General features: G+C 34.5%; 3 protein-coding genes across 4 annotated transcripts; 1 reads left to right on the top strand and 2 right to left on the bottom strand.

Moving 5' to 3' along the window:
• The first annotated feature begins 11 nt into the window (after positions 1-11).
• LOC135683080 (DNA polymerase delta subunit 4) lies at positions 12-1,935 on the top strand. Its single transcript, XM_065198234.2, has 4 exons — positions 12-201; positions 553-633; positions 934-1,045; positions 1,649-1,935. The coding sequence occupies exons 1-4, from the start codon at positions 69-71 to the stop codon at positions 1,671-1,673; spliced, it is 351 nt and encodes a 116-aa protein (XP_065054306.2). The 5' UTR covers positions 12-68; the 3' UTR covers positions 1,674-1,935.
• Positions 1,936-2,520: 585 nt separating this feature from the next.
• LOC135683061 (carboxypeptidase D) lies at positions 2,521-13,699 on the bottom strand. Its single transcript, XM_065198201.2, has 7 exons — positions 10,603-13,699; positions 8,823-9,274; positions 8,261-8,367; positions 6,333-7,108; positions 5,313-5,540; positions 4,194-4,648; positions 2,521-4,039 (listed from the first exon to the last, which is right to left on the bottom strand). The coding sequence occupies exons 1-7, from the start codon at positions 13,355-13,357 to the stop codon at positions 3,512-3,514; spliced, it is 5,301 nt and encodes a 1,766-aa protein (XP_065054273.2). The 5' UTR covers positions 13,358-13,699; the 3' UTR covers positions 2,521-3,511.
• Positions 13,700-15,326: 1,627 nt separating this feature from the next.
• On the bottom strand, positions 15,327-19,026 carry LOC135683081 (uncharacterized). 2 transcript variants are annotated; one of them, XM_065198236.2, is made up of 5 exons: positions 18,837-18,926; positions 16,895-16,940; positions 16,607-16,661; positions 16,286-16,404; positions 15,327-15,548 (listed from the first exon to the last, which is right to left on the bottom strand). In XM_065198236.2, exons 2-5 carry the CDS (start codon positions 16,913-16,915, stop codon positions 15,438-15,440), a joined length of 306 nt encoding a protein of 101 aa, XP_065054308.2. In that variant the 5' UTR covers positions 16,916-16,940; positions 18,837-18,926; the 3' UTR covers positions 15,327-15,437. The 2 variants fall into 2 exon arrangements, with proteins under 2 accessions (XP_065054308.2, XP_065054307.2); XM_065198235.2 differs by lacking the exon at positions 16,607-16,661 and having other exon boundaries at positions 18,837-19,026.
• Positions 19,027-19,033: the final 7 nt, after the last annotated feature.

The following is a 19,033-nucleotide window of genomic DNA, read 5'->3' as shown; positions in this document are numbered from 1 at the left end:
CACCAGGGAGGCGCAATAACCATAAACAAAGGTGTCGAAATCAGCTGAGCAGGCCTTCACCAACGATCATGTCTACCAAACTTATCACCGATACCTTCAAACAGGTAAAGAATACATCAGCAGAAAAAAGGCAATACATAAAACCAAAAGATAGCAAAACTTTCATCGAAAATGTAAAGGAAAGTCGCGACGAAAAGAGGGGTAAGGAAAGGAGTTCGTTGCATATCTACCCTGCCTTATTCAAGACATTGTTTCTCTGTGTAGTTTATTTTCATTAGCACCCAGTTAATTGATTTATTTTGGATCTGGCTCAGTCAGATTTTCTCATCAAATTGCATCACAAAGAGAACTAATACTTAAAGAGAATTACTGGAAAATTGTCCAAACTTTTTAATAACACTTTTAATAGAAATACGTCATTTTGCTTATGGATGTAAAGATTGTCAATGAATTAGCATTTAAATTTTAGAAATCCTCTTTCTTTTATGTGGCAGGCTGGAAAATGCAGTTTCTTTGTCTCAAATGGTAAGACTTAACTTTCTTTCATTGCAGACTACAAGCAAAAGTCTGAAGATAACGACTTTGGGATTCTAAGAAACTTTGATTTGGAAGCAGAATATGGGCCATGTATTGGTAAGATCAACATATAACAATTAAAAAAATATCCTTTGATAAACCTTAAATTAAAGAATTTCTGTAAAAATTCGAAATTGAACTAAACTCCTAATCAGTTTGTTTTCTAATAATATTGCTATGAAGTTCAAGAGACACTAGACAACATTTTGAACTTTTCCTGGTTGTGGTTTGTGCTTTATAGATTTGGTTGGATTGCAGTTACATACAAAGAAAACAAATATATTTTCCAGTCATTTAAACATAACATAAATAGAACTAATGTCGTTTTTAAATTTATATATTTGTATTTTTATGAAGGTATGACAAGACTGGAGCGATGGGAGAGAGCAAATAATTTTGGATTTAATCCACCAAAAGAAGTGAAAAGAATAATTGAGGAAAATATCCATGATGATAGATATCTGGAATGGTAAGATTCTATTGAAAGTTTTATGAAGAAACATCAACAAACTCTTTGTGCTCTTGAAGAATACAAAATTAATCAGAAATGTTAACAAACAAACATTGATAAACAGTTCAACTGATTGCCTAAGCATATGCGAATCAGGAAAGTTCCTGTTTCTATTGACTTTTTTGGGGTGTTGACCTTTGTATTGACTTTCAAATATCTGATATCCAGAAGAGATCAAGACTAGAGCATATGCATGTTAGAAATTTTCTAATAAAATGGTATCAAACAAACATGAAAAGAACCACATCCATATGGAGATTGAAGTAATTTGCCAAAAAGGAGATTAGATTGAACTTAACTTGCTTAAATCAATCAACAACCATAAATGTAAGTTATGTATCCATGTTGTACCCTTTGATAAAAGTCATATTAATATAGCTAATGTTATTTCTGATCCATATCTGGATTTGGATTTCATTTCAACATTCAGATCTTATGCAACATTGCATACCCTGAGATTTGATGTCTGCATGACGTGTTCCTAATGAACTTTTCCATTGACATAAAGCAATATATTGACAAATAGATTACATTCTGTTTTCAATTTTCTTTTTATTGCAGTGTTTGGCATGATTATAACATTTAAGAAGACAAAGTTAGAAGAAATCTAAAGAGACTTGATTGTTGGTTCATTAGTGGGAAATTATATCATTCAGTTTTCTATTTAATATTTTAATGCACCATCCAGCATATCTTACTTGTCATATTTAAAATTTTAACATATGCTTCTAGTATTTGAAAGGATGAGAAACTTTTAGCAAGTTAGAATAACCAAATTGTATATGTAAATTGTGTAAATAGCCTTGCTTTTCTCTACATAAGCTCAAATGAAAACGTGAAAACTCAAATATTTTGTGTTTTGTTTCCAATCTCGTATCTGGAACGGTAGTTGACAAAATGTTTGTTTTAGGATCTTGCTGTCATACTGTTTTGCCATACCTCCCATTTCACAACTCTACATCAGGTCATATTCTCTCTAATAAGCACTACCATTCCAATGAACATCCACTATTGTAAGCAAAAATTGAATGAGCACCCCCTCTCAAATGGGCATCCACCAAATATCATAAACTAGACAGATGGAGATCAGCATATAATCACAATAGCCATCAGTTGAAACATATTGAGTAGAGCTCCAGTATTTATGCAAATCATGAAGGGTTCAGACTCTGAAGAAATTGAAATAATGTAAATATTATACCTATAACAGTTGTGATCCTATGGAATACTAATTTTTGTAAATCAGCTATTGCTGGCATTTACAAATTCGATTTTTGTTTCAATGAGCTCACCTCTCCAATGAGCATCCCTCCTTAATAAGTGCCCCCACTCTGAGGCCAAAAATTAAATGAGCATCCCATCATTCATTACAGAGAATTTATACTGTAAAACTTTTATTTACTTGAGAATAGACAGAATAACAACAACAAATACCCCTTTAGCCATTACGAGAAAATATCTAGGAAATAAGCTATATTAATTGTGTCAATGCATCATACTATTAGAAAAATACATCAGACAAAACCTAAAGCTGTTGGCTCTACAATGAAATACATACTTTAGTGTTTACATTATGCAAGTTGTAGGGAGGTGACTGGAAGATAAATAAAAAGTACTTTGTTGTGTAGTGGTTTAAGCTCCTTAAAAGGCTTTAGCTTCGAATTTATCAATATTTGACGACTCAAAAGATCAACAGTTCATAACTAACATGATGCATGGGTGTGGAATATGTCAGAAAGTGTATGTATATGTCAGCTTTTTTAGGAATCTGGGTTGACAGTCAAAGTTGCATGAGTAGATCTCTATGATCCAGACAAATTGGTACATTTATGTAAACCCCATCTACATGTATGAACAACAGAAATCAAGCCCTACAGAGAAAAAAAACAAATTTGACATTTGAAAACGATATCAAGCTCAAAAGAGTAAAAAACCTGCAAATGTTATCAATTCAATATGTAATCTAATTAATGCCTGCACAGAAACAAAGATTGTCAAGGATGTGTTTCTCAAGGGAGCCATGGAAATGAAAAACACAATATCTTTGTTTTCTTGCTCAGTCTGACTTTTTCAAAACAGACATAAAAAATGTTTCACATAAAATATCTGACTACAAATAACCAATTTAAAAAATCTGAATTATGGTGTGAAATGTGACAGGACTAACACCAATTGGACTGGGACAGGGCCAAAGTTGCCAAAGTTATGTAATACTTGATTTGCAAGTCTTACTGATGCCAGTTTGACTGTATAGGAAAAGAAAGTGTTCAAAACAAAAATTCCCACATCTAAGATAGTATAAACACTGCTCTACTTGTCATAACCATTTAATTCAACTCAAAAGTATCAAAAATTCATTCAATGAAAAATCCTAGACCAAAAATCAAAATCTAAAGTATAAACATACAAATTTGCTCTTCTTTTCTAGGTTCTGTTTTCATCAAAAAATATTACTTCCTCTTCTGCATCAGATTCATCTGAGTAAACTCCTGTCAATAAGTTTTTAGAATTAAATGTTTTATGACCCATGTCGTCAAAGAACTCCTCTTTATACATCCTGCTCTTGTCCATTCGCAGAAACCCCTTTCGCCTTTTTCTATACAAACAGAATCTCCAAACAAGGTATACAATCATAGCAAAGACCAACACCGCAGATGCTGATAGAGAGACAAATATCAAAGGTCGGATTCCCATGATCTTTGCTTTTCTCTGCAGCACAAAATTAACTGTTTTCACCTTCTTTTCGCTATTGATATGCACTAGGAAGTCTTTCTCCTCATAATTGTCTGCTGATGATGAAACCCTATAGGTTCCAGGAAGTAAAAGCCTCCAGTAGTCCCCATTGGCAGCAGATTTGACATTGTGATCATGTCCATTTATCTTTATAATAGCACCTGGTATCCCCTGCATAGTTTCAGCATCAAACACAAATCCTCTTATACCTCTATGGATCTATGACAAAAAGCAGTGTAAGACTTTATCAATACATATAGCCAAATATTTCCTCAGAAAGAAGATATCTTGAATAAAAAATCACAAATAAATTAACCAAAGCATCAGCATATCAAGTAGTTAATCAAATAGATTGAAGCTTTCACACACAAACCTGGCTTATGAAATTTATCAAAGGTACTTTGTGTGCTTTCCAGTGATGCTGCAGCTCACCAAAAGAAGGGTACTTGCAACATCCTGTCTTAATTGTCACTCCAAATGTGCCCATATTGTCATAACTAAAGTCCTGCATTGTTCCTTTCTTAGTATCTAGCTTTGCACCATTCACAATTCCATTCGGAAAGTGATCATTAACATTGGGACCAGGGCAAAACGGCCTCCCATGATGCATGGTTGGATGTAGACTTGAATACTGACTTGAGATGAACTTGAATATATCATCATCTTGGGTAGGATTCACTTCAGGGAGACCTGATGGACTTGAGTCATAAGGGTAGCTGACAACAAGGGAACCACCTTGCAAAATGGCTGACAAAGTGAAAGGTATAGAGTTCATCCAGTCTCTTACAGCTTTTGATTCTGGCTGCATTTTAGATGCCTTGCTGGAACCTAAATGCAGACAAAACAGAGTCAATACAAAAATGTACCACAAGTCTTTCTGTATGGTAATTACACAAGGGACAGGGGACCTTAAACAAGGAAGGGAAGCAATTTGTGGATTTACAGTATCAGATATTTGATTGAGAACTCTTCTAGATGCAAAACAAATTTGCTTGCTATTAGATAAGTTGTTTTCATCTTATGGTGATTTCTGTCCCCTGGCAACACTCCAGAGACTACTAAACGCTAATTAGTCAAACTTATAGGACCATTGAGTGAAGGGTGTTAATGGTGCAAATTCTAGGGGTTTGTGGAGGGTGGTTTTCCCATAAATTAATGACTCAACAATTTACCTCAACAATATAGAACAAGGTTTCAGATTCAGGGAGAAGCTATTTTCAGGAAATACTTGTTAGTCCATTCTACACCTATTTTTCTATTGGCCCAAGAAATTCACTTTGTAAATTTTTTGCACAGAGAGCTAAAAGCAAACAGACCACAGGTCAAATATATCACAGGTAACGTTAGCATCATCTTAGCACTTAGTTTAGCAGGATAATAATTCAAGAAGTCTGGTAGTCAACGTAAACAGAAAGTCAACATTAACATAAGATGGACTGAGTACAAATCAATAAAAATAAAAATAGACATGACAAAATCACAATAACCATACCAAAATCACTGTTAAGGTCAACTCCATTTGCATTTAATTTTCCCCTCTCTGAGCTACAGTCGCCTTCAACAGCTTCAGCAGCTCCATCTGGATTCAGCATTGGCAAAATGTGAATTCGCGTGTTATTAACAAGGCTATCTATAGATTTGTCATGTCCATAGCTCTTGCATAAGTGTTCGCTTAATAACATCAAAAGTTCACGACCAACTATTTCATTTCCATGCAAACCTGAAAAATAATGAAGAAAAATAGTTAAAGATGTGAAAATAGCTCTTCTAAAGTTAAAAAATGTAAGATAGCTAAATTGCAGAGGAATTGTAAAATTATTTTCAGAAATAAAGCATTATATGCATTATACCTGATTCTATTGAAAGAATGATTCAAATATAGTAGATTTGGGAATCTACAATCAGCAGTTGATCTTTGATAGGTATTTGATATAACAATCAGTGATCAGCCTTTATATTTTAATTGATGAAAAAGTTATTTTAATCACAAAATACTGGACTCATCTTCTATAGCATTTCCTAACTCAATTCACTCATAACAACTATTCAGGTTTGGTGATGTTTTAGAGTAAAATCTTGTTTTCACAAGAGGATTTATCTGTTATTTGTGATATGCACAAGAATGCTTTGTTGCCATATAAACAGAAAATCGTCTGGCACGAAAATCATATGATGCATCAGAACCAATATTGTTCAAAATGAGTTGATATCAATGCAAAACAACCACAATAAAAATAAATAGCCTTGCACACTTTATCAACAATGGATGATTTGTGAGTAATGAAAAAATTATGAGCCTATGCTGATCAGTAGCGGACACTTGGGGGGGGGGCGAGGGGGGCCACAGCCCCCAATACTTTAGAGGACAATGGTCTTGTGTTCTAAAAGAATGGGAAATGTGATGTCATCTTATTAAAAAAATAGTCTTGCCCCCCAATATTTGACCAAGTATCCACCTCTGGCTGTGATGGAAAAAAACATGAATTACAAAAATGGGTAAATGTGAGTATACCTGCAACATAATGCAATTCAGGCTCTCCAGCTTCATGCACCCCTGGGTTATCGCTAATCTCTAATACCCACAAATCTCTGCCATGCACCGACTCCCCTATCGAGTACAGTCTAGTGATTGATGGATACTCTGCATTGAGTCTTTTCAACGTTTGTTCCATTTCATCAAAGGAGTGGATGTGATAGTGTGGGTTGGTAAGCAAATAGAACGGCAAATTGATTGGCTTCTCCTTTTGCAGTGAAATAGTTTTTGAACGGCTTTCAAAATGGGGATTATGTGCAGTGATACTGTAAGTTCCAGGAGGCAAGTACTTATAAAATTCACCGTTATTGCTAACATTAGCATACATATTGCTGTTTTCAAAGGTTATTGAAGCCAATTTCAAGGGCTTGTTTTTGTGGCTTCTGATGTAGCCATGAATGTAAGACATCCCCTGTTCAGCTAAAGATACCAAAGACTCCTTGTTTGCTTGCCAAATTGCTGTCAGCTCAGACTCTTCTGGAAAGTGGCAACATGAAATATGCAGAGACAACTGAAGTGAGTTTAGAACAGTGTATGCATATGTTAGTAGGGTATTTTGTTGTTGCTTCCACTGCAAACCCTTGACAATACCCCCTTGGTATTTCACAGCATTGAATGGTAAACAGCCATTGCCATTCTTAATAGTTGGATTGGTACTGGCATACACATGTGCCAAATACTTGAAAATGTCATCATCAGCAGTTACTTCATCTTTAATTCTTGAATCTGACTTGACTGCCTCATCCAGAGGATATCTGCAAAAAAGGTTTATAAAAATTAGATTTTGCAGCAGATGGGCAATCTATCTTGTTAAAATTTATATCAGACCGACTTATCAATATAATGGGCTCCGACAAAGGTTGAAAATCTCTTTTAAGTCTGATCTTTTTACTTTAAAACTCTAATTCTAACATGATCCTTGCTGATAGCAGTAACATCTTTACTGAAAAGATCATCCAGTATAAATAAATATCATCATTTCATTAATTTAAAAAAAACATGTTGCACAAAAGAAGAAAATATACACAAGTGTATGTGAAGTTTGTCACTGTATTTTACCAAATTCATTTTTCTTCTTGTTAGGGAAGTGGACAAGCAGACTTTTTTCCGTGATCAAAGATGGACATTGTTTAGTCAATCAGAAGACAATTTCTTACATCCACTCACAATTTACATTTTTTACATTTTCCCCATTTTCACTTAAATTTTACATTTAAATTTCCATATTTTCATCATTCATAAGTTCATTTGTTTTATTGAGACGCTCCATTGATTTTTTTGGTAAATTATGTCACAAAATAAAAGAGCAACAATTTAATTAGCAACAAAAGTATGATTGACCCCTTATTACAACATAAATTATTCTGATGAATTGCATTGCAAAAACGTAGTCTGCGTGTATGTGTTAAAACAAAGAACATTCAATTCAACTTGAGTATATACATGGTGCATTGGAATGTTTCTGTCATCTCAATCTTTTTGATTGCCAATGTTTTCACACTTTTATAGAAACCTGATATGCATTACAAAGATAATTTCAACAAAATGCTGTATTCATATAGCAAGGTAAAATAAAGAAAACAATCTTGAATTCAGAGGTAAGAGATAAAGTTTCACTTCACTTTTGGAGATTATCACCTACCCAAGGTCTTAAGGGGATTAATTTTTGCAAGAAAAACAATTTTGTGGAATTTGTTAAAAAATCTAGTCAGGTATTGCATTGTACCAAATTTGATTACTTCACAGGAATATATTAAAAATTTCCCAATTTTCAATGTTCTTGGTTTAGAATGTCTGCAAATAAAACTGAAACACCATATACTATATTTCATAATGTATAAGCTTGATCTTTTGAGTTCTAAGAAGAAATGCTTTTGAAAAGGCTTATAATATTGCCAAATATTTACCTCACAACAAGATCCCCAGCTTCTAAGATAGCAGAAAACAAAAAATTGTTTTTGGTCATCCATCTCTTTATAGCTTGCACTTCTACTGGTTGGATGTTTTCACTTATCTAAAATAGAAAAGGATAACTAATTTAACAAAACTAATATAACTAATAGAAAAAGGAGAAAATAGTGAAATAAAAAAGGTATGCAATACATACCTGTTATATTTGAATGATAATATTCAATGAGGCTGTTGGCCTTATTTAATGAAAATGGCATCAATGGCCAGCTAGCCCCTTTAAAATCCATAACAATCTGGAAATGTTGTTCAAAGTCAATTGAATATGCCTTAAGTTTGATGATAAATTACTTTTACTGGGAGGAAACATATTCGTTTCTTTGATGTTTTAAATTAAAATTAATCTTTGATGTTAAAATTACAAGATTTCAGCAAAGTTTCATCATTAACAGGCTCCAAAAATTAGCAGTCTTCTATATATTTTTCAGTACCTTCTCAAGTTAACAAAAAATGCAACACTATCTGGCCAACTGATGTTTAAATGCAAAAATTTATTCTTACTTCCAGTTCCTCCAATTCATTCTTTTTCCTGTCAAAGCTGTTGTAAAAATCTTCCCCGCTGTACAATGTTCCATTGCAGTCACCCTTCTGAGCTCTAGATAAACCATCAACATTTGAATTAGGGATTATGTGAATCCTCACATGATTAAGCAGCTGGCTGACTCTTGAATTGCCCTCTTTGAATTTCTTTGTTAACTGATGCAGAAACATTAATGATATTTCTTGTCCAATAACATCATAGCCATGAAGTGTTCCAAGAAAACCTATATTTGGTTTAGAAACACTGCCTTTGCCAACATTGTTTGTTACAACAACTGAGTATATAGCCTTACCACCTTTGCTAGTGCCAATCTGAGAGACTGTGACAAGATCTGGAAAATGTTGCTCATGATCTTGCAAGTACTTTACAAGTTGGTCATAACTATGATACCTCCAAGTATTTGTTGAAGTTGCTAAAATTGAGATAGAATCTTGGTTTACTATTAGTTGAAATTAAAAACTATGAATCTGTAATCTAAATGAATTGAGAAAACATGCTGTCTGCCCTTGCCATAAAATTTCAAAACATAAGTAACTAGGTCAAGTTTATGCAAAGATAGTACTTTATGTCTTACAAAAGGAGACTGGTCTTTGGACCACCTTGCTACCTTTCAGATCTAAACATTGCTGTCATGTTGTACAGATATAACAAGATCCAATTATTCACAATAAAATCAGCTGGTAGACTCTTTTGTATTGTGAACTACCAACATGTCACCAAAGTTAAGAACCCCACCCAGTCAGGTGATACCCATACATATTTGATTGAAATAAGGTTGAAAAGACAGCCGGGTCATTCTATGCTAAATCAGCAGACCCGGGTAACCAATGACCCTATGTTTTATTTGTCCCAAAACAACTCTTGGGTAAACACCAAAAGAAATTTCCAAGGCTTGTTGTGTTTCAATAAAGTCTTTTATTCTATTATGGAGACTAAAAGACTTGTCTGCAAAGTTGTTTCCTTAAGATGTTAGACATATTGCAAATAACAATCTCAAGACAATCTTTATTATAAAACTTCTTTATTAATCTTTATTATAAAATATTATAACCAAATTGCATTTGAAAGAGATTGATGTTGATCCTTAATTTGACGAAATCACTGACTGCTATTAATAAGAAACCACCATATTCAAGTGACACTTTTCTTTCATCATTAGCAATTTTGTTGTCTCCCTAAATCTGACTGGTCTGTCAGTTCAAAGATGGCTCAACAGCAGCTTAGAAATTGTTTCAAAAGGGCTCAAATGATCTCATTGAAAAGAAAATCCTTTATCTTTCTTTATGATTCATATTCACTTGAAGGAAATACTTACAAAGCCCGCCATTCATTGCACTGTCACTTGATATGTGATGACATACTTACTTATTGATTACAAAGCCGCAGACAATAAGAAATATTTTTCCGCATTCAGAAAATGAGCTGTCTTAGTCTTGGGGCTACGTTATTTGGATTGTAGAATTAACAGCACCCTGTATTGTGGTCGCATGTGATAAGAATCTGATTATGAATTTTGAATGAACGTGAAACATATTGAACAAACTGGCAAACTGGTTTAGGACCACAAAATGAATTTTTGGAATTTAATCTGTAATCTGGGCCCTAGAACTTTCAGATAAGAGCTTGACCAAAAAAAAAATTCATCAAAAAAATTCACTGCATCAAATGTCTGCCATACATCATAACATAATGTAAAATGCAAAGTGGAATTCTTTATGAAAAAAATTGAGCATCACATACCTGTGCTTTTGGTTGTTTCAATCAAAGGTGCATACGATTTAGCAACTAGTGGTTTTGTACTAGCTTCATTAGCTAAACTTGTCTTTGGTTTTGTCTTCATGATGCTTTCTTGCGTAGTAGATTGGGTCTTGGAGATTTCATTCAGCTGGAAGTCTTGCACTGTAGCCAGACCATCTTTTACAATAACTTCTTTTGTTGTTGGGAAAAAACCTTTGGCACGGATAGTTATATTATAAGTTCCTGGCAAAAGCAACCTGTAATAATCACCAGCTTTTAATGATTTCATATTGTGCTGTATCCCGCTGACATAAATTAGAGCATCAGGAATACCGTTCCCTTGGCTGTCTACAACCATTCCTTTGACTCCTTTGTGACATTCCATGATGAAACGCACCAAAGGAACTTTGTTGCTATTCCAATAAGCCAACATTGCAGAAGCAGGTGGAAACTTATAACAACCCATCTCAACGGTTACCTCAAAGTCATTTGAATGAAGATAATTATAATCCTGCATTCCCCCTTTAACATTATACCATTGGGCTCCATTTGTAATACCATTCCTAAATGGCTGCTGAATCTCATTATCTGGACATGCTTTGCCAACTGACATTATCGGATGGGCTTCAGAATACACAATGGCAAGGTGCTTAAAAAGATCATGATCAGGTGTTGGGTTTAAGGCTTCTTGTCCTGTCAGAGTGTCATCAAATGGATAATTCACAACAAGGGCACCTCCATGTAAGTTGGCACTCAGAACAAATGAACCATTTTTAATCCACTCAATAACAGCCTTAGTCTCTGTTTGAAAAACATGCTTATCAGCCTTCTTGTCAAACTGGTCAGGAAAATCTCTGTTTAAGTCAACCCCATTTGCATTTGGCCTTCCAGGTCCAGCCTGTTGTGTTCCTTCAACAGAAACTTCATAGCCATCTGGATTCATGGAAGGCATTAAATGAATCCTGGTATTATCAATAATGCTTGTTACAGCCACCATTGAACCATAGTTCTTACAAAGAAAATCCATGAGATATAACAAACATTCTCTACCAACAACTTCATTCCCATGCATGTTTGCAATATACCTGAATTCTGGTTCACCTACCTCATGAATCCCTGGGTTATCAGAAATTTCCATTACCCAAAGGTCCCTACCTTTTACTGACTTTCCAATACTATAAAGCCTTGTTATTTTAGGATACTTGGCAACAATCTGATTCAAATATTTAACCATGCTTTGGTAATTGTGGTGCTTTATATCTACAGGTTCTTTTGTCATTTTGAACATTTCTTTGACTTGCGATGTTTCCAACGGTAGCAAATTCATAGACGATTGGATCTGAGCTTTCTTGAAAACCTGCACAGATGGTGTAGATACATTGAAATGCTGATCTTCATTATCTGAAGTACTTTCTTGTCTGCGAGTCACAAATCCATGGGTCACATGACGTACAGAATTTACTTGAGTAGGAAGAGTAGTTGACAAAAGGTCCTGGTTTTCTCTCTTTAAGACAAAGTTTAGAATTTTTGCATCACCATTAGGAATGACAATATTTGATTTCCTTGCAATTTCATAACCCTCAGCCACAACCATTATGTTATATGTTCCTGGTGTAAGCAATCTCCAATAATCTCCATTTTTGATAGATGTTACATTATGATTGATCCCTTCAACCACAATTTTAGCTTTTTGGATTGGCTCCCCAGCTGAATTTGTAATATGGCCTTTTATACCTTTATGAACTTGTTCCATAAATGAAAGCAATGATTCTAAATTGTTGTTCCATTCCTTTTCTAAATGTCGTGCTAAAGGATATTTACAACATGAAAGCTCAACTGTAATTTCAAAGCAATTACCAATAAGGTAATTGAAGTCCTGCATTCCACCAGGTACATCATACCAAAGGGCACCATTTGTGATCCCCTCTTTGAAGGTCTCTCCGTCCCCACAGTTCGGATTTCCTGTTTTCATTATAGGATGATTTTTCGCATAAACCTGTGCCAGCTGTCTAAATATTTTATCATCAGGAGATTTGCTGTACATGCCGCTTGTTATATGAGATGGTCCATCATCAAATGGATAGCTGGCAACAACAGAACCACCATGTAGATTAGCAGACAAAACAAATGGGTACTTGTAGATCCACTTCATCAAAGCCTGAGTTTCTGGCTGTGCTTCCTTAAGCTTGAAATCATGCCAGTTTGTGAACTGATCTGGGAAGTTTCTGTTCAAATCAAGTCCTTTGGCGTTAGACCTTCCCTTGACACCGTTACAGTCCCCTTCATCAGCGTGCTCAAATCCATCCGGGTTCATAGACGGCAGTATGAAAATGTTTGTGGTATTTACAAGCTTTGTAACTCTACTATCTTTACCATAATTATCACACAAGTACCCAACTAAATATATTAAAATTTGTCTACTTATTGCTTCATTTCCGTGCATGTTACCAACATACTTGAACATTGGCTCTCCTTGTTCGACCTCATCTGGTTTATCACTTATTTGAATTGCCCACAAATCTCTACCCTCTACAGACTTCCCAATACTTTTAACTCTTGCGATTGATTTATATTTTTCTGCACATCCCTGTAAAATGCGTCTCATTTCATCGTAGTGAATATAATGTTGCTTGTCTATTGATGACGAAGAGCTTCTATCGTCTGACATCGTAACCAAAACACAGCCAGCCAGCAGCATGAGCACAATACCTCTCGCCATAAATGAGAGATCCATAGCCATTTTGATAACTTTTGGCATCAAGCTAATTCATTTGACGATTCATTCTGTTGAATTTCCTCCTTAGACAGGTTGCAGATGCCGTTTTCCTACATATTTGCAAAGCTGTGCTGACTTCACTGTTGTGTTTATCAATAGCGCATGCGTCCCTGAAAAATTATGCCAGGAATATCCCCCGCAGGGGCTGAAAGAATCGCAGAGCAGACATGCACCCTCAGGTTTTCAAAGACATACATAAATTTCTTTGTTCAAAATGTGTGAAAATTCACAGCAATAACATCGAGAGATTTTCAATTTCAAAGACATTTTCAATGCCATTTGATGAGTGTCATTTCTCTATTCTTAACCTTAAGTCAGTTGGGAAATTGAACTATATGTAGATCATTTCACAACAGAATAAAATTACACTCGTCTTTTTAGGAATGCACTTTAAAAAAATACTGTTGCTTGATTTCCTGAAAAATAAGGAACAACGTAAAAACATTATATTTTATTTCATCTGATCTGATCTCTGTGTACAAAACAGCGCTAATGAAAATGCCATGTAAAACTGTTTGTCGTTGTCTCCGGAAAAATTCATAGTATGTAGTTGAAGAAAAATCAATTTTTAGATAAGGACAATATTCAGAACCATTGAGCCTCAAATCATCAAAAATTGGGAAGATCAAGCCTTGGCAGAAGCTATCTGGTTCTCACAAAAGTGTATTGGATGAATTGAAACACAAATTTCAAAACATATTCGAGATTTCGCTGAATATGGTTATTTCTTTATAGCCATACTATTTAGACTATGCAGAGTAATTACAACCCAACAAAGTTTTATTTTTTTATATAACGATATAACTATGAAAGAAAATTAACCCCTCAACATCCTAGAATCACGAAAACATGTTGGCCGGTGAAAATATTGTTTGGGTAGCAAATGGGTAACTCACTATCAATGCGCCTTTTTATTTCAGCTTAGTGAAAACGCCCCTTTTGCACCGATCCAGAGATTTTGAGGCGGGGCATTAAAAAGGACACATTTGATTTATTATATTACAAGAGTGAAGGGTAGAACAACATAGAGAGGAAAGAAATATGAAACCTTTCACTTATTGCGTTATCATTCTATAAAAAACATTGATTTAGGGAAGTTAAAGAGTTTGCGCGAAGGCACCATTTCAAAGTGACAATATGAAGGTTTCACATCCTGGTTCGCAATAATTTGTCTTAATCTTTGCATGATGTGATCACATGGAAATTTTTTTCATGTCAAAAATACTGTGCCAAAACTTAATAAACCCTTAGTTTTTTGCTCCTTGTACTGAAAATCATCTACTGGTATTATTAATCTAGGTACGTTTTAGATGGGGGCTGATTCAATGGGAGCTGTTACAGTAACCTCCATTATTAGTGGAGGTTACTGCTATAAAAAAGCTCGTTTCATAGCATTTCTCGATTTTCAAGTCCACTACATTTGAAATTTTACTAAATAGCTCTTTCTTAGATATTTGAACCCAGTATAAATCAAAGCGCAAAAATATTTCAGTCCAGAATATTATTGATATTTTCATTGTCTTCAGCGGTCTCTTCATCAATGTCTTGTTTTTTAGTTCCTTTCATTCACTGCTAAATATGTTATCAGTTATAAACTAAAATGGGGTGTCTTTCTGTTGCATTTCCATTCAGCCTGCAAGGGGGCTAATTTAAGCGCAGAAACTGGCAGGTTAGGGTAGTGGCTCATTCAAGAGGCCAACATTATTTGGAGCCTTATTCAAGGGGGAGGGCAACTTGAGGATTTACGGTACAGACCCTTCATAGTATAGAGAATATAGAGAGATTAGAATGTGATATTTTCAAAAGTTTTTTTAGAAATTTTGATTCTTCACAGCATAAACTGATAGATCACTATAGAATATTTGAAATAGTGCAAATCAGTTGAATCTTTTAAAGTAAGTAAGGTAAAGCAGAGGACGGGCGACAACAAAAATAATGACAGCTTTTCATACAAAGAAAGTAAAAACACAATAGATTATTTATAGAAAATAACAAACACTCAATACTATGCACTATGCACTGGGAAATTATTACAAGACCACAGCAACAAGCACTGGATTAGTTAAGGACTATTCCAACCTTGCGCAGGGTCCCTCCTGAACTTCCACACCGGTGCAGAATGTTTTTTATTTTGTTCTTCTTCTTTTTGTTTAACATTTTCAAGTATAGAGTCCTGGAAAGATTAAAATGCATGGCATTCAATAAAACAGTCGACAAGTGATGATTCACAAAATTTTGATAAAAACAAGAACTTTGGTGATCAGGTTAAGTCTCATTGAGAATTTGCTCAAAGCTTGTTCAGTACTTTTTCCTGAAAAAGTTTTCGTCTGTCTTCCAAATTTACCTTTTCCATTTACAAAGGGCCTAAAACCATATGCATTAATTCTATTTAAAAGCACATTTTCAATAAGATCTGACCCTTGTGCTTTTTTGATTATCAAAACAATGTTTTCCAGTGTGGCACAGGAAAGCATAAAGCCAAAAACCCACTCTGGAAAATGATCAGTGGTTCAGATCAGATTGTGTTGTTCTGATCAGTTCTGTTCAGATTGGAATGCACATTGACATTTATTTCCACAGGATCATTGCATCATGACACAAGTGCTCTATTGTTTAAAAAGTTATAATTAATTTTTTTTCAAAAGAAAACTATTGTACCAGAATGGTTAAAAAAAGTTGAAATGATTTGATATTTTTTTATATATTTCGATTAGTTGTGGATCAGTCATATGACCATTTTTGCATCCAAAGTAGGTGCGCAACACAAAATCTGATACGATCGGCGGATCATTTTCCAGAGTGGGTTTTTCGGCTTAAGGTACCTACACATTATTAACATTGTGTTTAGCAAAATACAGTATATTACACATATATACAAAATACAGAGTGTGGCAAATACAAAAAAATTACCCTTGCTTCTTTCTTTTTTTGTGTATTCCATATAAGGCAATTGGTCCAATTGCTTTGTTCATTAGAGCACCGATCAAATTTTCCATAAATGTAGTAGTGCTGAAACTGTCTCTGAGAGGCTGAAAAGTGAGAAAGAGTTAAATAAAACTAAAGTTTTGATACAAGGATATTCTCATCAATTCATTGGGATTTTCAAAAACATAAATATAATTTGATTAAACTTTGCATTGTGCAAGAAGTTAAAAACATAAAGCCATAAAAAGTGAATATTCTAACAATAAAAAGCAAATAAATATCATGTAGTAACATCTAGCAACATACCAGGAATTATAAGACTAGTGTATTGCCAAGTCAGAACAGCAGACAGTTTGATTTGCTGTCATTAAAAGAGATAGGTGGACTTAAAGATGACAAACAGACAAGAAAGTTGTTATTTGAAAATTTATGTAAACTGATCTCCATTTCAGTGAAGCATTTCTGCCACTCAAAAAACTTATAATTCACACCTCACTGTAGAAGTAAAACAATTATAGTTTTTTGTAGTATGTCTACTAGCCCTATGCGTGTATAAGATGTTGTAAAACTTAGCAAAATATAATTCTTACTTACAACTGCATATTCTCCATTCATTAAACATGCTCAAGCATGAAGGAATCTAAAAGACAAAAACAATATAATAAATGAAAAAGTCAAGGCAGGAGTTTATACAAGGCCCTTGCTTTGGAGCAAATAGCAAGGTACAGCACAAGGAGCCTTGTGGCTTGTAGAAAGAGGCTTGGAAAAAATAACCATAAGGAGGCCTATTCTTTCCAGAAAACCATTTTTTGCTTTGTGTGCAAGCAGGCCAGTTGGGTAATATAGCATAAATAATCAAGATAAAATAAGACAATCAATTCTTTTATTTTATCTTGATAGTAAACATGACAACAGATACAGACACGATTAAGCAAGTTTGGGCTACTCTATTTACAATTTCTTCATGGGATGACTTTAAGATTTCATTATTGATAATAAGAGACTTGAGTTTTCGCCAGTATTTTTAAAAAATGTATAAAGCATAAAATTCGCAGAAAGCTGTGCTACAAGGAAAAGTTAGTTCACTAACAGGGAGGAAGGCAGTTTTCGTCAATAAAGTTCGGACACTTTTCCATCTATGAATCTACCCTAAAATGTCCATAAATTACACCTAACTTGTCCATGAATTAGGCAGCAATGCCAAAATAAATGTTCTGTATTGTATATAAAGATTTTGTTTTCAGTTTAACCATAAACTATATGGACGTTTTGTGACTATCACTAAAATAAATATAGATCATCTTCAAAGACTTTCCATTGTTTATAAATGCTTGACTTAGGCACATTTAAATAATAGGTTAAAAACAATCATAGCTTAGCTACAGCTTTTTAAAATCATAGGACCTTGGACTTGAACAACCTCTTAAACAGCCATATCGACTGCTGTCTTGTTCTTATGGGGATCTGAGAATTTCAGCTTTGTCAACCAATTCATATGAACTATAACTCAAACAATTCAAGGCGACTTTGTTTTTGAAATAAAAACTTTATCACGGCAATGTTCCCACTTCCATGGTCTTCTCTGCCCCATGGCTTAAAGGTTTGAAGGAGTTTCCCTTGTTTTTGGTCACCACCAGTATTTTCAAACACTTTTACGGGGCTTTTCTTTCTTTCTTGCATGGCTCTGATGAAGCCTTGTGTGCAACGGCCAAATATTAGCCATAATTGAATTATGTGTGTTTGTTGTTGATCATTCTTGTCGCGTTGCAGTCTTACTCATTTATTACTTTTTTCTTTCCTAGCATTTGTACAGAACTGAAGATTACGATCTTTATATATTTCTCTCATCTTCGTCGATCCTGCTACAAAACGCTGTAGTAAGATATTAATTGGTCCTATGTTTAATTTATTCTGAAAAGTATTTTAAGCTTAACTTTGCTCGTATGAGTACATCTTACAGTTTTGCGCTAGGGCTTGGAAACTCCTTGGCTGCCCTGATCTCAAGAGGATTACTCAATTCAAAATTAAATACTTTTTCAATCTCTTTTGCAAACAAATTTTAAAAATAATTTTGCGATCTTTGAAAAACCTGTTAATTTAGTCAACACCCCAAAACTCACAATCTTACGGAGTGGGATGGTCTAATCGAATCTAATCTAATCTAATCTAAATGTTACAGTACAGTCCCCATAATGGGCATGGCGTATTGGCGGTTAGTAGGTTAGTCTTCATCATAGAAAAGTGATATTATTAGAAAATAAACTGGTCAGCAATGCCGGATTGGTAAGTGTTTATACACCGAAAAACTTGGCTGAACATTTTTTTCCGGAGAATTTGGCCATAGCATACAAAACCACCACTTTAGGCTCCCAAAAACTCTTTCCTGTATTGAATATGAGATTGGCATATATACTATACAGAAAAATCAAAGAAAAATAAGTTTTTGGTGCAATTTTGAAAATTGTCAAAAGGGCCTAGGCCAAGAAGTCAAGCACTCGATTTCTGGAGAAAATCATCGTCATGTGCTTATGAATACCTTCACTTTTTCTTCTTCTACGTTATCGTATTCTTCTAAAATGGACATGTTGACGATAAGCTACAATTGGTCATCTGTTAATGCAAGACTTTTTTCTTCGCAGCTTTTTCTGTGCTAGCATCCATTACTGCTACCAACAAACAACGCGAGGATGAACCAATGAATGCACGTGTTTCAAATGGTCACATGGCTTTTCA

Source organism: Rhopilema esculentum, chromosome 7, assembly GCF_057945365.1.
Source record: "Rhopilema esculentum isolate cy_ngs chromosome 7, ASM5794536v1, whole genome shotgun sequence".
In the NCBI taxonomy this organism is placed as follows: Eukaryota; Metazoa; Cnidaria; class Scyphozoa; order Rhizostomeae; family Rhizostomatidae; genus Rhopilema; species Rhopilema esculentum.
The sequence above is the reverse complement of the archived record's forward strand: the minus strand, read 5'-3'. Positions and strand labels throughout refer to the sequence as shown.